Source organism: Trichechus manatus, unplaced genomic scaffold, assembly GCF_000243295.1.
Source record: "Trichechus manatus latirostris isolate Lorelei unplaced genomic scaffold, TriManLat1.0 scaffold00043, whole genome shotgun sequence".
NCBI classification, from domain to species: domain Eukaryota; kingdom Metazoa; phylum Chordata; class Mammalia; order Sirenia; family Trichechidae; genus Trichechus; species Trichechus manatus.
Genome location: NW_004443979.1, coordinates 9764273 through 9785919, shown reverse-complemented (window position 1 = coordinate 9785919; position 21647 = coordinate 9764273). Strand labels below are relative to the sequence as shown.

The window sequence follows — 21647 nt, the reverse complement described above, 5'->3', positions numbered from 1 at the left end:
AGGTTGTTACTTAATGCCTGGGCTTAATGCTCCTAGATGGCGGCTGTAGCAGGCTCTTTAAACTCACGGTGCTGGTTTTCCACCGGATACCATCTGGTTCTTCACCAGGTTACTAAGTAAGAGCGATACTCTTATCAATTGCATAGCCGGAGTGAGCAGACTCAATGTGCCTTTCAGGTGTGTAGGACAATAGAGGATGATCTTATGAGGATAATATAATCCTCTGCACTAGTAATATGCTGATTGTTGGACCCATGGGTTTCCTCTGACTCTCATTTTGTAAGCTAAACACTAACTTTTAACATTCACTAAGATTATTATTCTTAAAGGCTCGAAGATTTATATAGGCTCAAAGATTTATTAACAATCAAACAAGCATGATTTACACAGCTTCACTATTACTTGGAAGGGAATCACTAGGAAGGGCAACTTACACATCATAACAAATGTTCATTAGGAAATTAATTACACATCATAAATTTAACAATCAAACACTGATTTACACAAATTCACTATCAATTGGAAAGGAATCATCTGAATTAGAAACCTATCTATACAGAGGCATCTAATCTAGGAGAAGCAGAAAATATAGAGGAATTTACACAAAACAAATTTTCATTGGGAACTTACTGATTAACAAGATAATATAGGATGACTATTGAGAATAGATTGTCACGAGGGAAACCATAGCTAGAAACAGGTTTTCAGGTGTAAGTGGGGCAACTGTAGTTGAGAGGATATACTCAGCTTTGGAGGAGAGGGCTTTCAGACCTCCCCATGTTACCAGTATTGCAGATCTCCGTTGTTCAGTGTCCATCCCCAGGGGAAGGGGTGATTATGGGTCTGATGGCGGCCCTTCAGTGTTCATCCCCCGGGGAAGAGGTGCCGGTGTCAGTTGTAGCTCTGGAGTTGGGTCGGATGGCGGCTACCGAAGGGGTGGTGGCGGCGGTTCAGAGAAAGGAAGGGGCGGAGGTGCAGGGCAGAGTGTGCCATCACGCGGGGGAGCCGCAGCGCGGGGCGCGTCCGGGACCCCTAGTTGCGGCCGGAGCACAGAGCCCACTCTTGCCTGCCCAGAGCCTCCAGGCGGGGCCATCCTGGGCGCCTCCAGGCGACCGGGCCGGCGAGCCCGGGCAGCGGCAACCCGGGACTGGGCTCGGAGCACCACGGGAGGGATGAAGCGCGGGCCGCGCCGCAGCGGGAATCCAAAGTCGACCTGTAGGAGATAAAACAGCCGCATACCCTCGCCCCCAGGTTAGTAATTCTACAGGTCCTTGCCAGACAGAGAGATTTTGAGGATCTTTACAGAGGACCTGTGGGCGAGATCGGGTGTCAGAGGGGATAAAACGTCGTTCTGCAGCAGTACGACCATCTTTAGCAACCGATAAAAAGTTAAAAATAAAGAGAGCTTTGGCAAGTCTTTCATTTTGGTCACATACTCTAGACCCATCATCTCCCCCCTTTGTTTATTTAAGAGCTGTTTGAGAGTATGATGGGCATGTTCAATTATGGCTTGCCCTTGAGGGTTATAAGGAATGCCAGTGGTATGAAGAATATCCCAAGTGGCATAAAATTGTTGAAATTTAGCCGAAGTATATGCAGGACCATTATCAGTTTTAAGAGCTTGGGGACATCCCATAGTTGCAATGGCTTGGGTGAAATGACGACAGGCATGAGTAAAACGTTTTCCAGAAAGGGCTGTAGCATAGAGAAACCCAGAATATATTAGCCAAATGAAAGCCTTTACTACAGCGGGGACACTTTTGGGTTGGAAGTTTAGTGTTGGCATTTTTGTTTTTTAAACTGTGACAGTCTTTCTTAAAATGTCCAGGTTTACCGCACCCAAAACAGGTGGCAGAGGACGGATGGAGAGCTGCTGCTAATACTTGTGCCTTATGAGTTTCTGTGCCAACATTTTGACATGCTCTAATAGCTTCTTCTGACACCTTACGCTGTTCAGAAGAAAGAGAGTTCCCCATAGTGAGGGAGAAACGGAAAATGAAGGAAAGAATGATAGGAAAGCTCCTTACCTGAAGCCTGAAATCCCTTGAGGGAGCGTACGACAAAGCCCCGTCACTCCCAGGGCTATAGCAGCCTGAATTGAGAGCGTCTGGGAAAGTTCCACCCACGGAAAAGCCCCGCCGCTCCCGGGGCTGTAAAAGCAGACCAAGATAGATGCGCGTCTTATACTCACCACCTTCAGAGATTGAGTGAGAGGGTGTGTACAGCACCCTTACACGGGACACCATCTGTCGCAGCCCCTCACACGGGGCACCATCTGTCACAGCGGCGGTGAATGTCGGGATGGCGGAGACAGTAACCAAACACAACTCTTACAGAGAAGTGGGGCCAGGAGGGTCACTCTGAGGAGTCGACCCCGGCTTCAGTCTCAGGAGTTTATTTATAGTCAGTACAGCAAGCAGTGAAGCAAATAACAGAACAATGGGCTTTGGGTGAATAACAATAAGTTTCGGGCAAGGGAGGAGGAATTCAGGTAAACAAGCCAATCAGTAACGGGTTTGGAAAAACAAGTCGTGACAAGTCTCAACATGTTAGGGACAAGTCTCAACATGTTGTGCAGCATAGAGGCCTTTATATATCCATATTTTAATGGCACATATCCCCACAGCATATTTTTCTATTTCCTTCATCTTACAACACTTATTTAAATATTACACAACATATCTTTCCTTATTTTATTTTTGTGGTTATTTTAATTATTTATATGTTTATTTTTCATATTGCTTCTCTATATCCATGATTTTGGAAATAACAGTTTGTTCTATCCCTACCTGGTTTGTGATTTTTTTTTTTTATTGTGTGGTTTCTACTCTTAAAAACCAAACTTACTGCCGTCGAGTCAATTCTGACTCATAGTGACCCTATAGGACAGAGCAGAACTGCCCCAAAGAGTTTCCAAGGAATGCCTGGTGAATTGGAACAGCTAACCTTTTGGTTAGCAGCTGTAACTCTTAACTACTACACCACCAGGGTTTCCACTCTTAAAAAACACCCTTTAAAATCAGGTCAGAGGAGTTCTCAAAAATTGGGAGTATTACCTTTCATTGACTCATTTATTCTTCCAATTTTTTATATTCTCTATCTTCCCTTCTTGCCTTTTATTATGACTGAATTGTGCCCCCCCCAAAATACGTGTCAACTTGGCTAGGCCATGACTCCCAGTATTGTGTCATCTGATGTGATTTTCCTATGTGTTGGAAATTCTGTCTCTATGATGTTAATGAGGCAGGATTAGAGGCAGTTAGGTTAATGAGGCAGGACTCAATCTACAAGATTAGGTTGTATCCTGAGTCAATCTCTTTCAAGATATAATGGAGAGAAGTGAGCAGAGAGACAGGGGGACCTCTTACCACCAAGAAAGTAGTGCCAGGAGCAGAGTGTGTGTGTCCTTTGGACCAAGGGTTCCTGTGCTGAGAAGCTCCTCAACCAGGGGAAGATTAATGACAAGGACCTTCCTCCAGAGCCGACAGAGAGAAAGCCTTCTCCTGGAGCTGGCACCCTGAATTTGGACTTTAGCCTACTAGACTGGGAGAGAGTAAATTTCTGTTTGTTAAAGTCATCCACATGTGGTATTTCTGTTATAGCAGCACTAGATGGCTAAGACACATTTGAAAGTCTACCTTATTAGCTGTCTCTCTTATATCACTAATAAAAAAAATTATTTTAAAAAACCATCAAGCAAATAATGTTGAAATGAACAAGTCAACTTATTTTCAAATAATTTCAAGTAGAAAGCTTCTGCTTTTCTTCCTTTTACAGTAATCTAATTCAACAGGAAAGGAACTTCATAAAAGCTTAAAGCTGAAAAAGAGAATATTAACCCATCTATATTTTAAATAAAAACAACTTGTAATTCTCTGTACCTTGTTCTTATTTCAGCTGAAGATTCTTAAAATAATTTAAAGCACTTATTCATGGAACATAATGTTATAATATACAATAATATTTCTACATTAAATTTTAACATATTATTAAAAAGAATAGTAAGCCACATATTCTTTCATTACAAATAAGGAGAACTGAAATGGCAAAACAAAATTGACAAAGTTATGATTGGTTTGTGCTGGATTTTACCTAATTTTAATGTAAGTAGTTATTTTTGTTACATACTACATAAATTTGAGGGTATAATGATTTTTTCTTGATTGCACAAAATTCTTCATTGCAAAATACTCCAAATGTATATAATCTTTCAAATATAACTCTCTAAGAACATTTCCACAATGACTATGAAGTAAATAAAATATCTTTTCAAACTTTTGAGTTAGAGGATAGGAAGAAAGTGAGATGAAAGTGACGGAGAGCCTCAGTTTAGGTGACTTACCCAACTCATCCAATAAGCAGGTTGCAGAGCTGTGTGTGGGACCCAGGTGTTTTGTCTAAAAATGCTGCAAAATCTGGAAATATTAGTGTTTAAGATAAAGGAGAAGAAAATCCATTAACAGTTCAGATCATTTTATTCCAGAAAACAATTGTAGTAACGATCTTTAATTGTTCAAAACTCAATTAGGTGTGTGTATGGTCCATTGGTATCCAGCTTTAACACCTGCCTATTCCCATAAGTGCCGTGTTTCACCACAACCCCAGCTTCAGCACACTTACTGTTAGCAGCTAATTCTTTTTCACATAGAGTCACAAACTGGGAATAAAGTTCTAACCCTTCTTCTTTTCCAGAGTTAGAGTGATACTGCATGTTTCTTCCTTTCACTTTCCCTCCAAGAGTGGCTTGAGGAATGATAAGAATGTCGCCAGGCAGATCCAATACAGAGGTGTGCTTGCCATTTTCTGTCTCACTTAATTTCACATTTAATAGTGTATTAACTGGGTGGGAAGAAAGGGAAAACATTCTGAAGTGAAAAACAAACAAAACCATCAATCTTTTAAATAGTCCGCAATCTCATGTTTCATGCTCAATTGTCAGCTCATGCTTCTTACCCCAAGTCTGTACTTAGATTTTTAAAAAGATATTTCATTGTGTTTTAGGTGAAAGTTTACATAGCAAATTAGATTCCCCTTCAACAATTCATACACAAATTGTTCCGTGACATTGGTTACAATCCGCGCAACTTGTCAGCACTGTCACCATTTCCACCCTGCCAGCCCCATTTCCATCCATCCAGATTCCCTGCCCCTCCTTGCTTTCTTATCTTTGCTTTTGGGTAAATGTTGTCCGTTTGGTCTCGCATAGTTGATTGTTTAATTCCTCACAGGTATGTACTTAGATTTTAAAAACCACTTCACTAAGCTAAATGATCTAAGCAAAAATAAGGCAAATCTGATACAGAAAACGGCATGGTGTTTTAAATCTGACATGACAGTTAAGATCACCTAACAGTAAATCCCTGGTGGCACAGTGGTTAAGTGCTTGGCTGCTAACCCAAAAGATCAGCAGTTCAAATCCACTAGCCACTCCTTGGAAACCCTATGGGGCAGTTCTACTCCATCCTTTAGGGTTGCTATGAGTTGGAATTAACTCGGTGGCACACAACAACAGTAAATCCATCAGAAAGGTCTAAAGAATTAACTGTATACTGGAACCTCAAAATATTGTTGTCCCCGGGATATATGAGAAGATTTTGCCTTCCTGGTTCCTTTTTATATTTCATTAAGTAAAGCCCACTGGAAAAAGACCACAACAAATCCTACTCACACCAAATTCTGCTTTATTACAAAGAATATGAAATCAAAATTTTAGTGCATTGATTATTTTAAACTTAGTGGTAGTTGCCTAGAGTTCTATGTTAATGAGGCCAGGTTACAGGTTCAATCCCATTATAAGCCAGCTAATTCTGCAGTTTCGTAACCTCAAAGGCACTATTAACATGGACGAATCATTTTACAAATATAATCCACTGGTAATATTCCAGGGTAAAAAGTAAAAGCGAAAGCAGGGATCATCAGAAATTCATTGTTACTACTGAAAAATTTAAATTAAATTAAAACAGTTACTGGCACTACTCCATATACATACGAGAAAACAGTCATTATTTTGCAGTATTTATGAAATCATACTCTATAACTAATGAGAAGTGTCAAAACTACCATAAAAATCTATGTGTAGCTAAAAACCGAAATACAGAAAACCTTTACAATCTCAACAATAACCGTTTCGAAACAACAAACAAAAGAGATGTTGAATAGAAACAGCCTTGGGATCTCCCTACCTGTATAAAGGTATAAATGATTTCTGCTTGCAAAGAACAGAGCAGTCCTGAAAGGACAAACGGTACAAGAGAGAAACTATATAAACCTCACACTCCTGCTCAAAAATTGGACTAGAAAAGACATGCTTTCTGGTAGGGTAGTCGATGGTTTCAATTAGAGTCTATAGTAAATTATAGCAAGGATTCATCATCCTTTCCCCACTCTACGAATCAGGGAATTAACCTGGTAAAAACCTGCCAAGGTGAACACCCATATGAGTTTCTAAACTATGCATCAAGCACCATCAAATGTCACTTAACTAACATCTATTTTTAAATACCTCTAATTTTCTCCATTACAAACAGGACACTGCTATTTAACCAGCCCATTTATTGACTGCTTCTAAGAAACTATAACTCTCCAGAGCACTTCATGCCAACAGAAATCACTATCCAGCTATCCAGGCCTCAGGCTAGCAACAGACTAGTTGAGTAATTTGGGGTAACAGTGCAGAGGTAAGGACAATTTACTATACTTCCACAGACTCCCTCTACTGGTCATCCATGAGAATTCAATTAATGCTGTTGGTATACCAATTATCAGTATGTAGAAATAAATATAATACAAATACAAAATTATCAGTAAGTATAATTAAAATGAGACAATGAATTAAAGGCATGTTGGAAACTCAAAGATCCTAAGACAAGTTATCAATCAAGTATCTCTAATGATATACGTGGTAAGTTAAGCTTTGACAGGTCCCTGGATCTCAGTCCAATTATACTGAAGATGAATTGAGCAAGATCCTTTATATCTCTATGGTAGCTATGCTATTTCAGACTTCATCGGTACAACTGATTGTTATGTTACCTATGGAGACATGATTTGATTGGAAAGATCTGAATCCATGTAGTAAGTATGAGGTCGGGTTTAAGAGAATCCCACCACACTGGCTTACTTTTCCTCCCGGGAAGTATAAGCTAAAGGTATCAATAATAAATGGACTTAATTTGCTTATAACTCACACCAGCAGAAGGTGCTTCATAGAGTCATATAGCTCTTTACTGAGAATCATAACATATAAAACTTTGTGTTAGACTATTCACTAAAGAAGTTGAGGCAGATAGATGTCCTCAGTGTTTTTAATTCTTATTAAACCACAATCTTAAGCATATATTTAAAGTAAACTCACAAAAACATGTAATGGAAGCCCACAAAACTTCATCACTGTAAAACAAGATACAGCTTGGATATGGTTGGTGCATTTCATCATATTATGATTAAGATTCATTTAAGAACTCACGAAACAAGTTTAGGATTTAAGTCAGAGTAACACAAATTTTCTTCCTGTTTTTGAAGATTTCTACTATACTTTTTAGGGTCAATAAATATTTAATCTAAGGCAAAACATTATATTTAGGTAAGTGGACAGAACGTCCAATACTCAAGTATAAGAACCTGGCAAATCAACCTCTATAATAAATTAAAAAAAAAAAACTAAACCCATTGCTGTCGAGTTGATTCCGACTCATAGCTACCCTGCACAACAGAGTAGAGATGCCCCATAGGGTTTCCAAGGAGCCATTGGTGGATTCGAACTGCTGACCTTTTAGTTAGCAGCCGAACTCTTAACCACTGCACCACCAGGGCTCTGACCTCTATAACAGAAGCCCTCATTTTCTCCTTAAACCCTTCAGTGGCTCCCTATTATCCTCTGGATTCAAATTTCATATTATTAGTTGCTGGCTTTCCATCCTCACCTATCATAACTCCTTTTTAAATCCAGTCAGTTTTTACCCTCTGACAAAGCTAAAAACTAGTCAAACACATTTGATTACTAGTAAAAATTCCCTCTAAAAGCTTTAGCTCTTTGTCCAAGCTGTTCCTCGTTAGGCTATTTACCCGAGTGTCACTACTTAAAATTCTTCTAGTTTAACTTTTGCATGCTTGCTTCAACTAGCCATATGTGTAATTTATATCTCTTATTAATCCAACTACAGGTGCTGTCCTTTACTCATGAGAATATAACTTGTCCCCAGTCGTAGGGATAGCCCCATTATTTCAAGATCTTTCTTTTTCTTTTTACATAATTGTTATGTTTGAGACAGTATATGATTTGATATATCTGAACGTATGTAATTATCACAAGGAAATGTGCAGTGCTAACGGACTGTCCAGCATACTGGAAAGTTACAGGCAGATAAATTATTATTAAGAGACGCCTGAACACTGACTCTGCTTTCTCTGTCGCTGGAGGTGGTGTGGCTTTGGTGACACTGAGTTTGGTTCAAGAACCAGGAGAACCTTTTATTTATACACATTTCCTATAAAGGAGTGAATAAATGGTTAGTGTAAATTCTTCTATAATAATGGTGGAAGCCTCAGCTGTTGAGATTTAATGGAACCCCACACCTTTTACAGACAGCGTCACTGGCAGCCACATGGCCATTTTAGGGACTCTGGGGGCTAAGGAAAACTATAATAAGAAATGTAGCATCTGTTTCTCCCTAGATGGCCACCCTGGTTCCAACAAGTTTCTGTATCCTTGGCTGAATCTCAAAGTGTATTGTGGGTATGTGCCAATCTATAAGCCATCTGAAATGCTGCACGATGTTTTAAAAGAAATTTACCATACTTGCTTACTTTATACTTTGGAATGGACAGAAAATACTAGTTGAAATACTAGTTAAAGCTAACAATAATAGACAGAGTCAAATCATCTCTAACTTCTCTACCAGCACAAGTTAAGATCATGCTTTTTCTTCTTTCTGGTTCATCTGTCTATTGCTCTTCATTCTTAGTCTTAAAAAAGAAACAACATCAAACACATACCCATTTTGGGAAGAAGTTCTTTATCAGCTCCCTTGAAAAAGCACACGTAGATCACTAATCCTCTCTGAACCTACGAGAAATCACAATAGTAAACTCAGATTAGAAAGAAACTTCTACATAGAGATACAGAGCTGAACAAGTAAAGTTTTACAACTGTTACAGGCAAAGAGGCTAAAAGCAAAGGAAGATAAGTTTTACAGTAGATTTGATATGAGAAAAAAATCTTTTTCAGGTTTCAATTATCTCAGTTATCATTTCTTTCAAAAATTAAGTTTAAAATACAGCCAAGAACAGTGAAGTCCACAAGTTATGTCTTCAAACATTTTATTTATAATCAAAACATTGGGACCATCAACCACCTCCTCTTCCCTAAGTAAGCCTGACAGACTTAGAAATAATTAGTTTGCAGGGTCCCATTTATTCAATACCAAGTGAAATCACATTATACCACATATGGTTGATGGATAAGCAATAGTGTGACTAATGTCTTTTGACATCATCATTTATTCTTTCTAATCCATTTGCTCGAAGATAATGAAAATAAGGGTCTGATTCTATTTTAATAAACTCTAGGAAACTGTCCATTTTATTATTATTGTTGTTAATGCTTTAAACAAACGTAGTGATTGTTGTTGTGTACCGTCGAGTTGACTCCGACTCACAGTGACCCTATGGACAGAGCTTAACTGCCCTATAGGGTTTCCAAGGAGCGACTGGTGGATTTGAACTGCTGACTTTACGGTCAGGAGCCTGAGCTCTTAACCACTTCGCCACCAGGGCTCCTAAACATAGTGATTAGGGCTTGGAAATTCCATGTATGATATAAAGTTCTGTCACAAGGTTGTTTGCTATCAGAGAATGTGGCCTATACTTAAGTCTATTTATTTTATATAATGACTTGGATATTTTTTTATTAGCTCCAGTAGGACAGAAACTATTTCCCTTACTTAGTGCAACGCTTATAATTGTACGGAAAAGAGACACTTGATAAGTGATTTTGATTCTGATCATTAGATTTTTTATTTTGTTTATTAACCTCGTTGGCTTGAAGAGCTTAAATGAATTAATATTTGTAAAGTGCTTACTACAGTGCCTGGTTCATAGTAAGCACTATATAAAAACAAAACAAAACAAAAACGTGTTGCCGTTGAGTCAATTCTGACCCACAGTGACCCTGTAGGACAGAGCAGAACTGCCCCATAGGGTTTCCAAGGAGCAGCTGGTGGATTAGAACTGCTGATGTTTTGGTTAGCAGCCGAACTCTTAACCACTGTGCCACCAGGACTCCAAGTGCTATATAAGTGTTTATTAAATGAGTATGTAAAAATAAATTTAAGGGGATAGGCATGATTTCACATTTTAACTTCTAAATCACTTTGCAGACTGTTTTGTATATAAAAGGGACTCAATTTGTCTGTTGCCTGCATTAACATTCAAACTGTACCTATCAAGCTTTATGTGTTATATAAATGGTTTTATATGTAAACATAAATGTAGCTCTGCACTCACACCTGATTTATCTGGAAAAGAAGTCATTTGTAAAAAGTACAACTGTGCTTCTAGAACAACAGGCAAGGACCTCAAATGCACACTCATAATAAGGAGATGTTGAATGATATAGATGTCTGCTCCACTGTCACAGGTCTCATCACCGGCATGATTTCAGCAAGAGCCAAAATCTTAAGTATGTTCATATTGGGACACTTGCAATGTCAGAAATAAGTAATTATGTGCAGAAATAAACACCTTTCTACTCACCCACACCATCTCCTCATTAAGGTATTTTCTTTTAGTTTATCTCAGTAATAGATCTCCAGTTGAGGTCTACAGATTCTTGTCTTCAAGTTAAAATCACTTTCCTTGTAGCTTCTTTTTGCTTGATATATATTTTCCATCTTTTGATTTTTAACTTATTTATATCTTTGTGTCTAGGGTGTGTCTCTTGTAGGCACTATATTGATGGGTCTTATTTTTTGTTTTATTCATTCTGCCACTCTCTGTCTCTTAACTGATGAATTTAATCCATTTACATTAAGACTGATTAACAATAGGCATGAATTCACTGCTTCATTTCGTTACACTTTTTTTTGTAGTGTTAACAGTTTCTTTGTTCCTCTTTTCTGCTGAGTTCTTTTTGTATGTGGATTTTCTTTTCCTATCAGTCACTGTTGTTTTTGTGTTTACTGAGTCTTTTTTATTCTCTTCTTCATTTTGGTGAGTAGATGTATTAATTTTCACTTTGACTTCCTCTCCATATGGAAGTTCTATTACTACACCTTTTATTCTGTTTTGTTTTGTAGTTGTTGTCGTTTACAGCTGAACATCTCTGGTTCCCTGTAGTCAGTTTTGTAGCTTCATTTTACTTTTGTGAAATCTTTATCTGAGTTGGTATCTGCCTGACGCTGTCATGTGTCTTTATCTCAGGTTGTTACCTGATATCGTTCGATCTCTATCTGAAGGGCTCACTTTAATATTTCTTATAAGGCCGGTCTGGTTTTCTCTTTGATTTCCATCATTTTTCAAGGTCAGTTTTGCTGCATATATGATTCTTGGTTTGACAATTTTTTTCATTCAGGATTTTATACATGTCATCCCATTACCTTCTTGCCTGCATAGTCTCTGACAAGAAATCAGCATTCAGTCTTATTGGTGTCCCCTTGTAAGTGATATTTCATTTTTCATGAGCTGCTTTCACAATTCTTTCTTTGTCTTTGGTTTTAAAAAGTTTGCTTACAATATGTTCTGGTGAATTTCTTTTGGGGTCTATAATGTATGGGGTTTGTTGGCCTTATTGGATAGAAAGCTTCCTGTCTTTCATGATATTTGGAAAGTTTTCTGCCAATACATCTGCAAAAATTCTCTGTACTTTTGAGACTTCCGGTAACATGGCACTCTAAGCAGAAGCATGCTGTTTCTCCACAGCAAAGATCCAAAAAACTAAGCCAAACAGAGAAAACAGCAATCCTGAAACCCTAAAACATCAAATGAAGAGATAAAGAACTCAGCCAAGCACCAAATGGAGTGAGAAACTGACAGAGAACGGAGAGCGAGGAGGGATTCATGCACAGGTCCCCTATCAGTTAACGCTGCGCAGATCCGCCATGCTGGACTCCTATCAGAGACCAGCAAATAGGGGGTACGAGAAAGCAGCTTCATGGAGTTTCCAGCAGGAAACAGAACAACCGGTAACCGGCAATACATGCTTTCCCAACCCCACCCTTTTTCACCCTCACTCGGCCTCCTCTGCTTCTCTTGGCCACAGTCTCTTGGCTGGGAAGCATGGGCTGCTTGGATTCTACATACCTGCACTGGCAGACTCCCTGAGTGTCATTTGTTGGCTGCTGGTGTTGCTTTTTTCCACTTCTTTTGATTTCTTCCTTACCTCTCACCACCTCCCCCTCCTCTCGCTCAAATACCTGGCTGCGGGCACCATCTTTGCTTCTTCTTAAGGGGCTGCAGAGCTCCGTTCGGGTGTGGAACTGCTTCCCAGTCTGTGCTGCCACACTGGTGGGTTCCTGGGACTTTTTGTTTGTTTGTTTGTTTGCTCTGAATTGTTTGCTTCTTTTTCTTTTCTAGAGTTGGGAGCCTGTTCTGGCTGGGCAGTGCTATGCGGCTTGGAACCTACCCCCTCAGCTTGCACAGATGCGCAGAGGGATCCCTGAGGGTATTTCTTTTTTAGTGGCGTTTTTTTTTCCTGTTTTTTTGGGGGGCTTTTCTTGTTCTTTTTTTAAAATTTGTTTTGTTTTCTTTTCCCTCTTTTCCCTTTTTGTCTTTCTTCATTACTCAGTTTCTCATCACTCTATACCTTCCTTCTTTTCCTGTCCCTGAATACCTGGAGCTTAATTCCTCCTCGCCGTCTAGCCAGGCTGTACTTCAACAGCTGGGAACAACTTCCCCAGACCTCGCAGCCGTACCGGTGGGATCCCTGGGAGCTTTGCTGTTCTTTTTTCTAATTTTTATTTATTCATTCTTTTCTTTTCTTCTTCCCCTCTTTTGGTTTTTCTCCATTTCATAGTCTCTCATCTCTCCACTCCAACGGCAAACTCCCCTAGCACTCTTTTTTGTTTGTATGTTTTTGACTCCTGTTCCTCTCTCCTCTCTCCCATACCCCTTAGCTCCACACATCACAATCTCCCCCCTCCCTACCTGCACCGTGTGCACTTAACATCACATCACCAAGCAGCACAGACATGGCCTACTGGAACCTACCCTGCACTGATTACTAACCCGCCCTGGTGGCTGTAGTAAGTGTCAGAGACAACCCATCCCAGCAACTCTTCTTCAGCTAGACCTGCCCTGCTGTACCATATCTGAGCAACTGACCCTGCCAATTCAAGAAGGAGGCGAAAAGTATTGTGCCCACAGACAAGCACAACAAAGAACACACAGCCCACCTGCTCAGACACAGCCAAATTAAAAAAAAAAAGGATGAAACAAACAAATTTACAATCAATAAGCAAGAAAAATAACTACTGAATGCCCCGAAGACAGCTGACAATATCAAAACATTTACAAAAACAGGAAAGGATGGTTCCTGTAGACATTAAACATAAAACACCATGTCTTTCCAATAGAAGAAAAGGCACTAGAACTACCTGATAGTGAATTCAAACCTCTAATACTCAGAATTATCCAAGAATTGAAGCAAAAAGCAGACAAAAAGGAGGAAAAAATAGACAGATTCATGGAAAAGGCAAACAAATTCATGGAAAATACAGACAAAAAAATGGTAGAATTCAGGAAAATAATGCAGGAACAAAACGCCAAAATAAATTCTCAACTAGAAATTATACAAAAACAACAATTAGAAATCCAAAAGACAAACAACAAGATTTCAGAAATGGACAGTGTCATAGAAGGGCTGAGGAACAGATTTGAAACAGTGGAAGACAGGATCAGCGGAACTGAAGACAAACACTTGAATACAACTCTGTTTGAGGAAAAATCAGAAAAAAGAACGAAGAAAAATGAAGAGACCCCGAGAATTACGTGGGATACAATCAAAAGCAAAAATCTGTGAGTGATCGGAGTTCCAGAATAGGGGGAGAAAACAGATGACACAGAGAGGATCATTGAAGAATTGCTGACAGAAAACTTACCCAGTATCATGAAAGATGAAAAGCTGACTATCCAAGAAGCTCAGTGAACTCCATATAGGATAGACTCCAAAAGAAAATCACCAAGGCATATCATAATCACACTCACTGAAACCAAAGACGAACAAAGAATCCTGAGAGCAGCTCAAGAAAAACAAAAAGTCACGTACAGAGGAGAAACAATAAGACTAAGCTCGGATTATTCAGCAGAAACTACGCAGGCAAGAAGGCAATGGGATGACATATATGAAACCTTGAAAGAAAAACATTGCCAGCCAAGAATATATCCTGTAAAACTCTCGTTCAAATATGATAGTGAAATGAGGTCATTTCCAGGTAAACAGAAATTAAGGGACTATGTAAAAACCGCACCAAACTTACCAGACTTATTAAATGAAGTCCTTCGTTCTGAGAACAAACAATATCAGACCACAGGCTGAATACAGGACACACGATTGTACTAGCCAGATACCAGTCTAGGAAATGAGCTCTTAAGGACTACCCAAAACCAAAAGAATTACAACAGGGAACCAGAAACATTAATCTGTAAATGACAACAGCATCAGAACAATAAAAGAGGGAATAAACCGTGTAGATATAGAATCTTCTACTGGAGAAGTCAAGCGATAGCAAGTAATAATAGACTGGTTCAAATCTAGGAATATAAGAGTAAATTTCACGGTAACCACCAAGAAAGTTAACAAACCTACTCATCAAAATAAAGAAGAAAATCATAACGTCGCAGTAAAAACAAAACCTACAAAAACAAAAGAAATGAAAAAACATCCACAAACAAAAGGAACTCAGCACAGGAGGGTAAGAGGAACAAAACTGGAGGACATTATGCTGAGTGAAATAAGTCAATCACAAAAGGACAAATATTGTATGAGACCTCTACTGTATAAGTCATGTAAAAGTTTACACACAAAAAGAAACAATCTTTGTTGGTTACGAGGGATGGGAGGAGTAGGGGGGAACTAAATAGATAAGTAATAACTTTGGTGAAGGGTAAGACAGTACACATTACTGGGGAAGCCAGCACAACTTGTACAAGGAAAGGTCATGGAAGCTCCATAGACACATCCAAACTTCCTAAAGGACTGAACTGCTGGGCGGAGGGCTGTGGGGACCATGGTCTCAGGGAACATCTAGCTCAATTGGAACAACACAGTTTATAAAGACAGTGTTCTACATTCTACCTTGGTGAGTAGCGTCTGGGGTCTTAAAAGCCTGTGAGCAGCCATCTAAGATACTCCACTCATCTCATCCCTTCAGGAGCAAGGGAGAAGGAAGAGAACAAGATACAAGGAAAAGATTAGTCCAAAGGACTAACGGACCACAGCTACCACGGCTTCTACCAGACTGAGTCCAGTACAGGAAGATGGTGCCCGGCTACTACCACTGACTGTTCTGACCAGGGTCACAACAGAGGGTCCTGTACAGAGCTGGAAAAAGATGTAGAACAAAATTCTAACTCACAAAAAAAGACCAGATTTACTGGCCTGACAGACTGGAGAAACCCCGAGAGTATGGCCCCTGGACACCCTTTTAGCTCAGTGGTGAAGTCACTCCCGAGGTTCACCGTTCAGCCGGGGATTGGACAGCCTCATAAAACAAAACAGGATTAATGAGTCCCAGCAGTCCAGGGACAAGGACTAGAAGGCAGGAGGGGACAGGAAAGCTGCTGATAGGGAACCCAAGGTTGAGAAGGGACAGTGTTGACATGTCATGGGGTTCTTAACCATATCATAGGGAAATATGCGTATTAACTGTTTAATGAGAAAGTATTTGTTCTGCAAATCATCTAAGGTACAAGAAAAAAAGAATTATCTCTGTGAGATCAAATTGACAACAGCAACTCAAAAGGTCTGATGGGAAGCCTAGGAGACAGTGAGTTGAAGATAATGGTGATGGAATAATTTGGAAAAGGACAGTGAGAATAGCAGCACAACTGGAAGAATGTAATCGATGTCACTAAATTGTACTGTAGAAACTTTCAAAATGGTGTAACTTTGGTTATGTATATTTTCACTAAAAAAAGGGTCCTCAAGGTTGAGAACAGAGAGTTTTGACATGTTGTGGGATTGTTAACCAATGTCATCAAACGATATGTGTACTGACTGTTTAATGGGAAACTATTTCCTCTGTAAACCTTCATCTAACGTACAATAAAAAAATTTAAAAAAAATTCTCTGTACTTTTTTTTCTCCTCTTCTGGAATTTCCATTACACACAAATTATTCCTCTTGATTGTGTCTCACATAATTCTTAGGCATTCTTCATTTTTCTTCACTCTTTTTTCTGAGTATTCCTCAAACAAATTAGTATCAAGGGTTTGTCTTCTATTTCACTGATTCTTTCTTCCATTGATTCAATTCTACTTCTGTGTCCTTCCATTGTGTTATCTATTTCTGATATTTTGTTAATCTTCTGAACTTCTAACTTTTAAAAAAATTTTATTATGCTTTAGGTGAAAGTTTACAGCTCAAGTTAGTTCCTCATTCAAAAATTTATACACACACAGTTTTGTGACATTGGCTGCAATCCCTACAATGTGACAGCACTCTCCCCCTTTCCACCCTGGCTTCCCCATGTCCATTCATCCAGTTTCCTGTCTCTTCCTGCCTTCTATCTTGCATTTGGGCAGGAGTTGCCCATTTGGTCTCATATACTTGATTAAACTAAGAAGTACGTTCCTAATGTGTGTTATTTATTTATTTATTTTTAATAGGCTTGTCTAATTTTTGTCTGAATAGTGGGCTTTGGGAGTGGCTTTAGTTCTGAGTTAGCAGGGTGTCTGGGGGCCATAGTCTCAGGGGTTCCTCCAGTCTCTGTCAGACTAGTAAATCTCATGTCTTTTGTGAATCTGAATTTGTTGTGATCCCGTCAGAGCAGTCAGTGGTGGTAAACGGGCACCATCTAGTTCTTCTGGGCGCATGCCGGCAAAAGCTATGGTAGTTGTAGTCCTTTAGGCTAGTATTCCTTGTGTGTTTGGTTTCCTTCAGTCTCCTTTGCTATGGATGGGATGGAACCAATAGATGTATCTTAGATGGCCGCTCACAAGCTTTTAAGACCCCAGACGCTACTCACCAAAGTAGAATGTAAAACATTTTCTTTATGAACTATGTTATGCCAATTGACTTGGATGTCCCCTGAGATCATGGTCCCTAGCAACTCGGTCCCTCAATGTGTTTGGATGTGTCTAGGAAATTTCTATGACTTTGCCTTGGTCAAGTTGTGCAGACTTCCTCTATACTGTTCTTTCCCTTCACCAAAGTTGACACTTTTCTACTATCTAGTTAGCGACTTCCCCTCCCCATCCTCATAACCATCAAAGAATGTTTTCTTCTGTGTGTAAATCTTTTCTTGAGTTTTTATAATAGTGGTCTCATACAATATTTGTCTTTTAGTGATTGACTTATTTCACTCAGCATAATGCCCTCCAGATTCACCCATGTTGTGAGATGTTTTGCGGATTCATCACCGTAGTATTTCATTGTGTGTATGCACCATAACTTGTTTATCCATTTATCTGTTGATGGGCATTCAGATTGTTTCCATCTTTTTGCTATTGTGAATAATGCTGCAAGGCACATGGGTGTGCATATGTCTATTTGTGTGGTGGCTCTTATTTATCCAGGATATATTCCGAGGAGTGAGATTGCTGGATCATATGGTATTTCTATCTCTAGCTTTTTAAGGAGGTGCCAAATTGTTTTCCATAGTGGTTGTACCATTTTACATTCCCACTAGTAGTGCATAAGAGTTCCAATCGTCCTATAACCTCTCCAACATTTATTATTATTATTTTTTGATTAGTGCCAGTATTGTTGGAGTGAGATTGTATCTCATTGTAGTTTTGATTCTAGTTGTTGTTTTTGTATCGTTTTTAATTGTCTATTGAGTCTGTCATTTTGTTCTTGTATTGTTTTCCTGAATTCTTCCAGGGTTTTTTCCTGTGTTTTCCTTGATCTCTTTGAGGATCCTAAACATAAGTCTTTTGAATTCCTTCTCAGGCAGTTTTATCATCATTTCTTCCTCAGGAAGGTTTCATTTTGCTCACTTGTTTGAACCATCTTATCTTATTTATATTATTTGTTATTGTCTGCTGTTTCCGAAGCATTAAGGTGCTATTTTATTTATTTATATATTTACTGATTGTATGTTTGTTTTGTCCTAATTTTTTTGTTGTTTTGATATATCAGGGCAGGCGGGGTGCGCGTACTCTGCTGATCACTGTTCTGTGGCACAGAAGTACTCACTATCTATTACTTGGTAGGTGGGGTGGCAGCAGCAGCGGGGGGGAGGTTGGGTGGGGTGGATGCATGTCACTCATCATCAGCTGGGCAGTGTGGCAGACAGGAGTGGGTAGGGTGGCAGCATCTGGTGGTGGAGGAGTGCATGCTGCTGCTCGTGGGTGGGCAGGGCGGCAGGTGGGGAGTGATGGGTGGTGCGGGGCACATGCACTGCTGCTCGCCAGGTAGGCAGGAGAGTGGGAGTGGTGATGGGTGGTGTGGACATGTGTCACTGATCATGAGTGAGGAGGGGCTGAGGGGGAGAACAGGGGCTTCTACCTTGGGACCTGGGTGGGTGGGGCAGTGGGGGTGGGGAGCATGCTCCTCTGGTCACCAGGTATGGGGGGTGGGGTACTCCCCCTAAGCTGCATGCAGTAATCAGGACCTGGCCCCGGCAAAATGCAAAGTGGGGGGCACTGTCTAGCATCTGGTCAGGTGGAGGGCTGCCTGCTGACAGTCTATGGATCTACTACTTCATGTGCTCCACCCACTCTAATGGTCAGGGACCGCCGCTGTGCGTGGTCCTGTCTCTGGTTCCTGGCTCCTCCCTGCTCTGTGGCTGCCAGGATGCCTGGAGCTCTTGCCTGCCTTATTGTACTTTGTCTTCATAGATCCGGTTCACGTCCTGCTCATCTTGCTTTACTCCATGTTTGTCTACACAGTTTCTCTGTCTCCTATTGGCAATTCTGTGAAGTTGCCTTCCTGTGCTCCTCACCTGGGGTTACTGCTTACTTTGTTTCAAGATGGCCATGCTGTATTGGGCTGGCTGACAGGGTACCTCTGATCCGTAACTCTTCTCGTTTGCTGTTTTCATTCAGTTTCTCCTTCCAATTCGTGTTTCATCTAGTTCTTCATCCTTCCTTTTGATGCTCAGGGTTCTAGGATTGTCATCTGTACCTATTTCACTTGGTTTCTTGGGTCTTTGCTGCAGGGTGACAGCATGTTGTGTCTGACCATCTTGGGCTGTCTTCCTGTAGCTTCTTTCTGTATAAAATATTTCCATTACATGGAAAAGTACTGATAATTCTTACTATAAGTTTAAAGGAAACCCTGGTGGCATAGTGGTTAAGAGCTATGCCTGCTAACCAAAAGGTTGGCAGTTCGAATCCACCAGGTGCTCCTTGGAAACCCTATGGGGCAGTTCTATTCTAGTTCACTTCCCAGGAAGAAAATCAATAGTGTGTGATAACAAAGGTCTAAATGAATGAAACTGAGAACAAGTAATCTTCAAGTCCTCTGACAATGAAAATGTTTAAAAACAAAAACTTTTAACTATAGAATAGGAAAGAGGATACTTGAGAAAGGGAAAAAATTACACCTTTTCACTGATTAATTACATGTCAGCTCTTTAACTTAGTCATATGTGTGGGATTGGGAGGGAATGCCTTGAAACATAACTCTAAGATTATAAATATAAACTGATAGTCTGGAAAGATGATATAACATATCTATGATTTTGCATAAGAAGATGTGGCATGAACATAAAAAGATAAAGCAGCATGGAAAGAATCTATATGATTAATAGTTTGGATTTATAATGTCATATGGTTGTTAGCTACTGCCTAGTTGGCCCCAGGCTCATGGAGATCACACGCACAAGACTGGACTATTGTAATCTACTTGGTTTTCACTGGCTGATTTTCAGAAGTAGATCACCAGGCCTTTCTTTCTAGTCTGTCTTAGTCTGGAAGCTTCGCTGAAACTTGTTCAGCATCACAGCAACACGCAAGTCTCCACGGTGGCTGCACTTGCTTAAGGTTCAATGGCAGGGAACTGTACCCAGGTGAGGCAACTATAAAAATAGGTTAAGTCTTTAGATAGAATAGCAAACATAAAAGGAATAAGATTTCAAAATATGGAAGTGAAATCAAGACCTCAGAAAAGGTCATTTAAAAAAAGGGATAAGAAAAATAAATTTTTGAGAACGAGGCGAAGCAAAGATATAGAAATGTTTATGCTTATGAATAGTTCCAACTAAGCAGAGAGTAACAGACTCTGATTTAAGAATGATCACCTACATACTATAGTTCATTAGTAGTATTTAACACAGTGACTAGGATTGTCTGGGTGAATGAGATTCTTCTACATTAAAGTTTCTGAGTATCTTCAAAGGTCTTAATTATGAACTAATTTATTTTTCTTACATTTCAACTTACTCTAAAAATAAGTCAAGGGCCTTAAAGAACATTTTATTTGGGGTGGGAAGGAGGCTATCTTAAAAAGGCAAGTATGCAAGTAAAACGAAATCATATTGGTGAGAATGTTTTAAATTATTTGGAGGAAATGTGTTCCATAACAAGGCAACATTATTATAAAAACCGTGGTGTTTGTTTCCAGTTGGAGATCAGTCAAATTTTTTTTAAAAGTCTCTTGAAAATAAAATTGTTTCTTGGGAAAGTTCATTTCTATACTAAGACTTAGCTGCAGCCAACATAACAGAAGTTCTAAGAAATCTGGAATACAAATCAAAAACAGGTCTGAACGCCAGCAAACCTAAGCTGCAAGCTCGGACCAGACCTGTACAGGTCACGAGCAGCCCCAACAATGAGAAAGGTAGCAAGGCCTTTGCTCTTATGAAGCAAGAGATCTGAGACAATTAGGCCTAAAGTCCACCAAGCTCAGGTAGGCAGACGGTGAGAGAAGGTACAAAACCGGGAGCTCCTTCTCAGCATGAAACATGCTTTCAGCCCAGGGAAGGTGGTGCAGGACCCCAGAGAGGAGCGCAGCCAGGCCGGCCACCTAGGGCAGTGTCAGGCACACCAGCCGGCTGCCTCGCGCCGGCCACATCACCAGCCCGGAGGGAAACGTAGGGGAACGAGTCACCGCGACAGCCCGCAAAGAACCGCCCCCAGAGCGTCAGAGGACAACGGGCCGACGTTACCTCCACCCACTGGGCCGCGACGTCCCCCTCGGCTGGGCGTACTTGCAGCTGGGCATGCAGGCACTGCTGCAGGAGAGCCCGGGCCTGAAGCGTCCGGCCGCCCTCGGCCATGGGTCAAGCCTGCCCCGCGACCCGACGCGCTCAGGCTGCTTACAGCGCAATATTCTCTCTGGGCGCGCAAGGAGGAAGAAGAGGTCCGCGACCGGCCGACCACCGAGGCTCCGCCCTCAGGTGGGGCGGGGCCTCTACGTAGTTCTCAGGTGTCCCGGATGTGCTGACTTCAAAGACTAAGTCTAAGCCCCTCCGCATAACTTACCTAGCACTGTAGAAGGCGCTCAGTGTATGCTTTCAAACGGGTGAAAAAGACTCATTGGATCTCTT

At 40.4% G+C, this 21647-nt stretch overlaps 1 protein-coding gene across 3 annotated transcripts; it reads right to left on the bottom strand.

Annotated features, from left to right (window-relative positions):
* Window positions 1-3508: 3508 nt before the first annotated feature.
* On the bottom strand, window positions 3509-21414 carry DTD2 (D-aminoacyl-tRNA deacylase 2). Of its 3 annotated transcripts, none has more exons than XM_023731483.1 (4): window positions 21267-21414; window positions 8995-9064; window positions 4621-4839; window positions 3509-4415 (listed from the first exon to the last, which is right to left on the bottom strand). In XM_023731483.1, the coding sequence occupies exons 1-4, from the start codon at window positions 21375-21377 to the stop codon at window positions 4348-4350; spliced, it is 468 nt and encodes a 155-aa protein (XP_023587251.1). In that variant the 5' UTR covers window positions 21378-21414; the 3' UTR covers window positions 3509-4347. The 3 variants fall into 3 exon arrangements, with proteins under 3 accessions (XP_023587251.1, XP_023587252.1, XP_004376586.1); XM_023731484.1 differs by having other exon boundaries at window positions 4677-4839; XM_004376529.2 differs by having other exon boundaries at window positions 3509-4839.
* Window positions 21415-21647: the final 233 nt, after the last annotated feature.

Coding starts and splice junctions, on each gene's coding strand:
- DTD2 (XM_004376529.2), bottom strand. CDS start 21,377: ATGGCCGAGGGCGGCCGGACGCTTCAGGCCCGGGCTCTCCTGCAGCAG. Junction 9,065..21,266: donor TCGCGGCCCAGTGGGTGGAG/GTAACGTCGGCC, acceptor GATTTCTCGTAG/GTTCAGAGAGGATTAGTGAT. Junction 4,840..8,994: donor AGAACTTCTTCCCAAAATGG/GTATGTGTTTGA, acceptor CTTCCCACCCAG/TTAATACACTATTAAATGTG.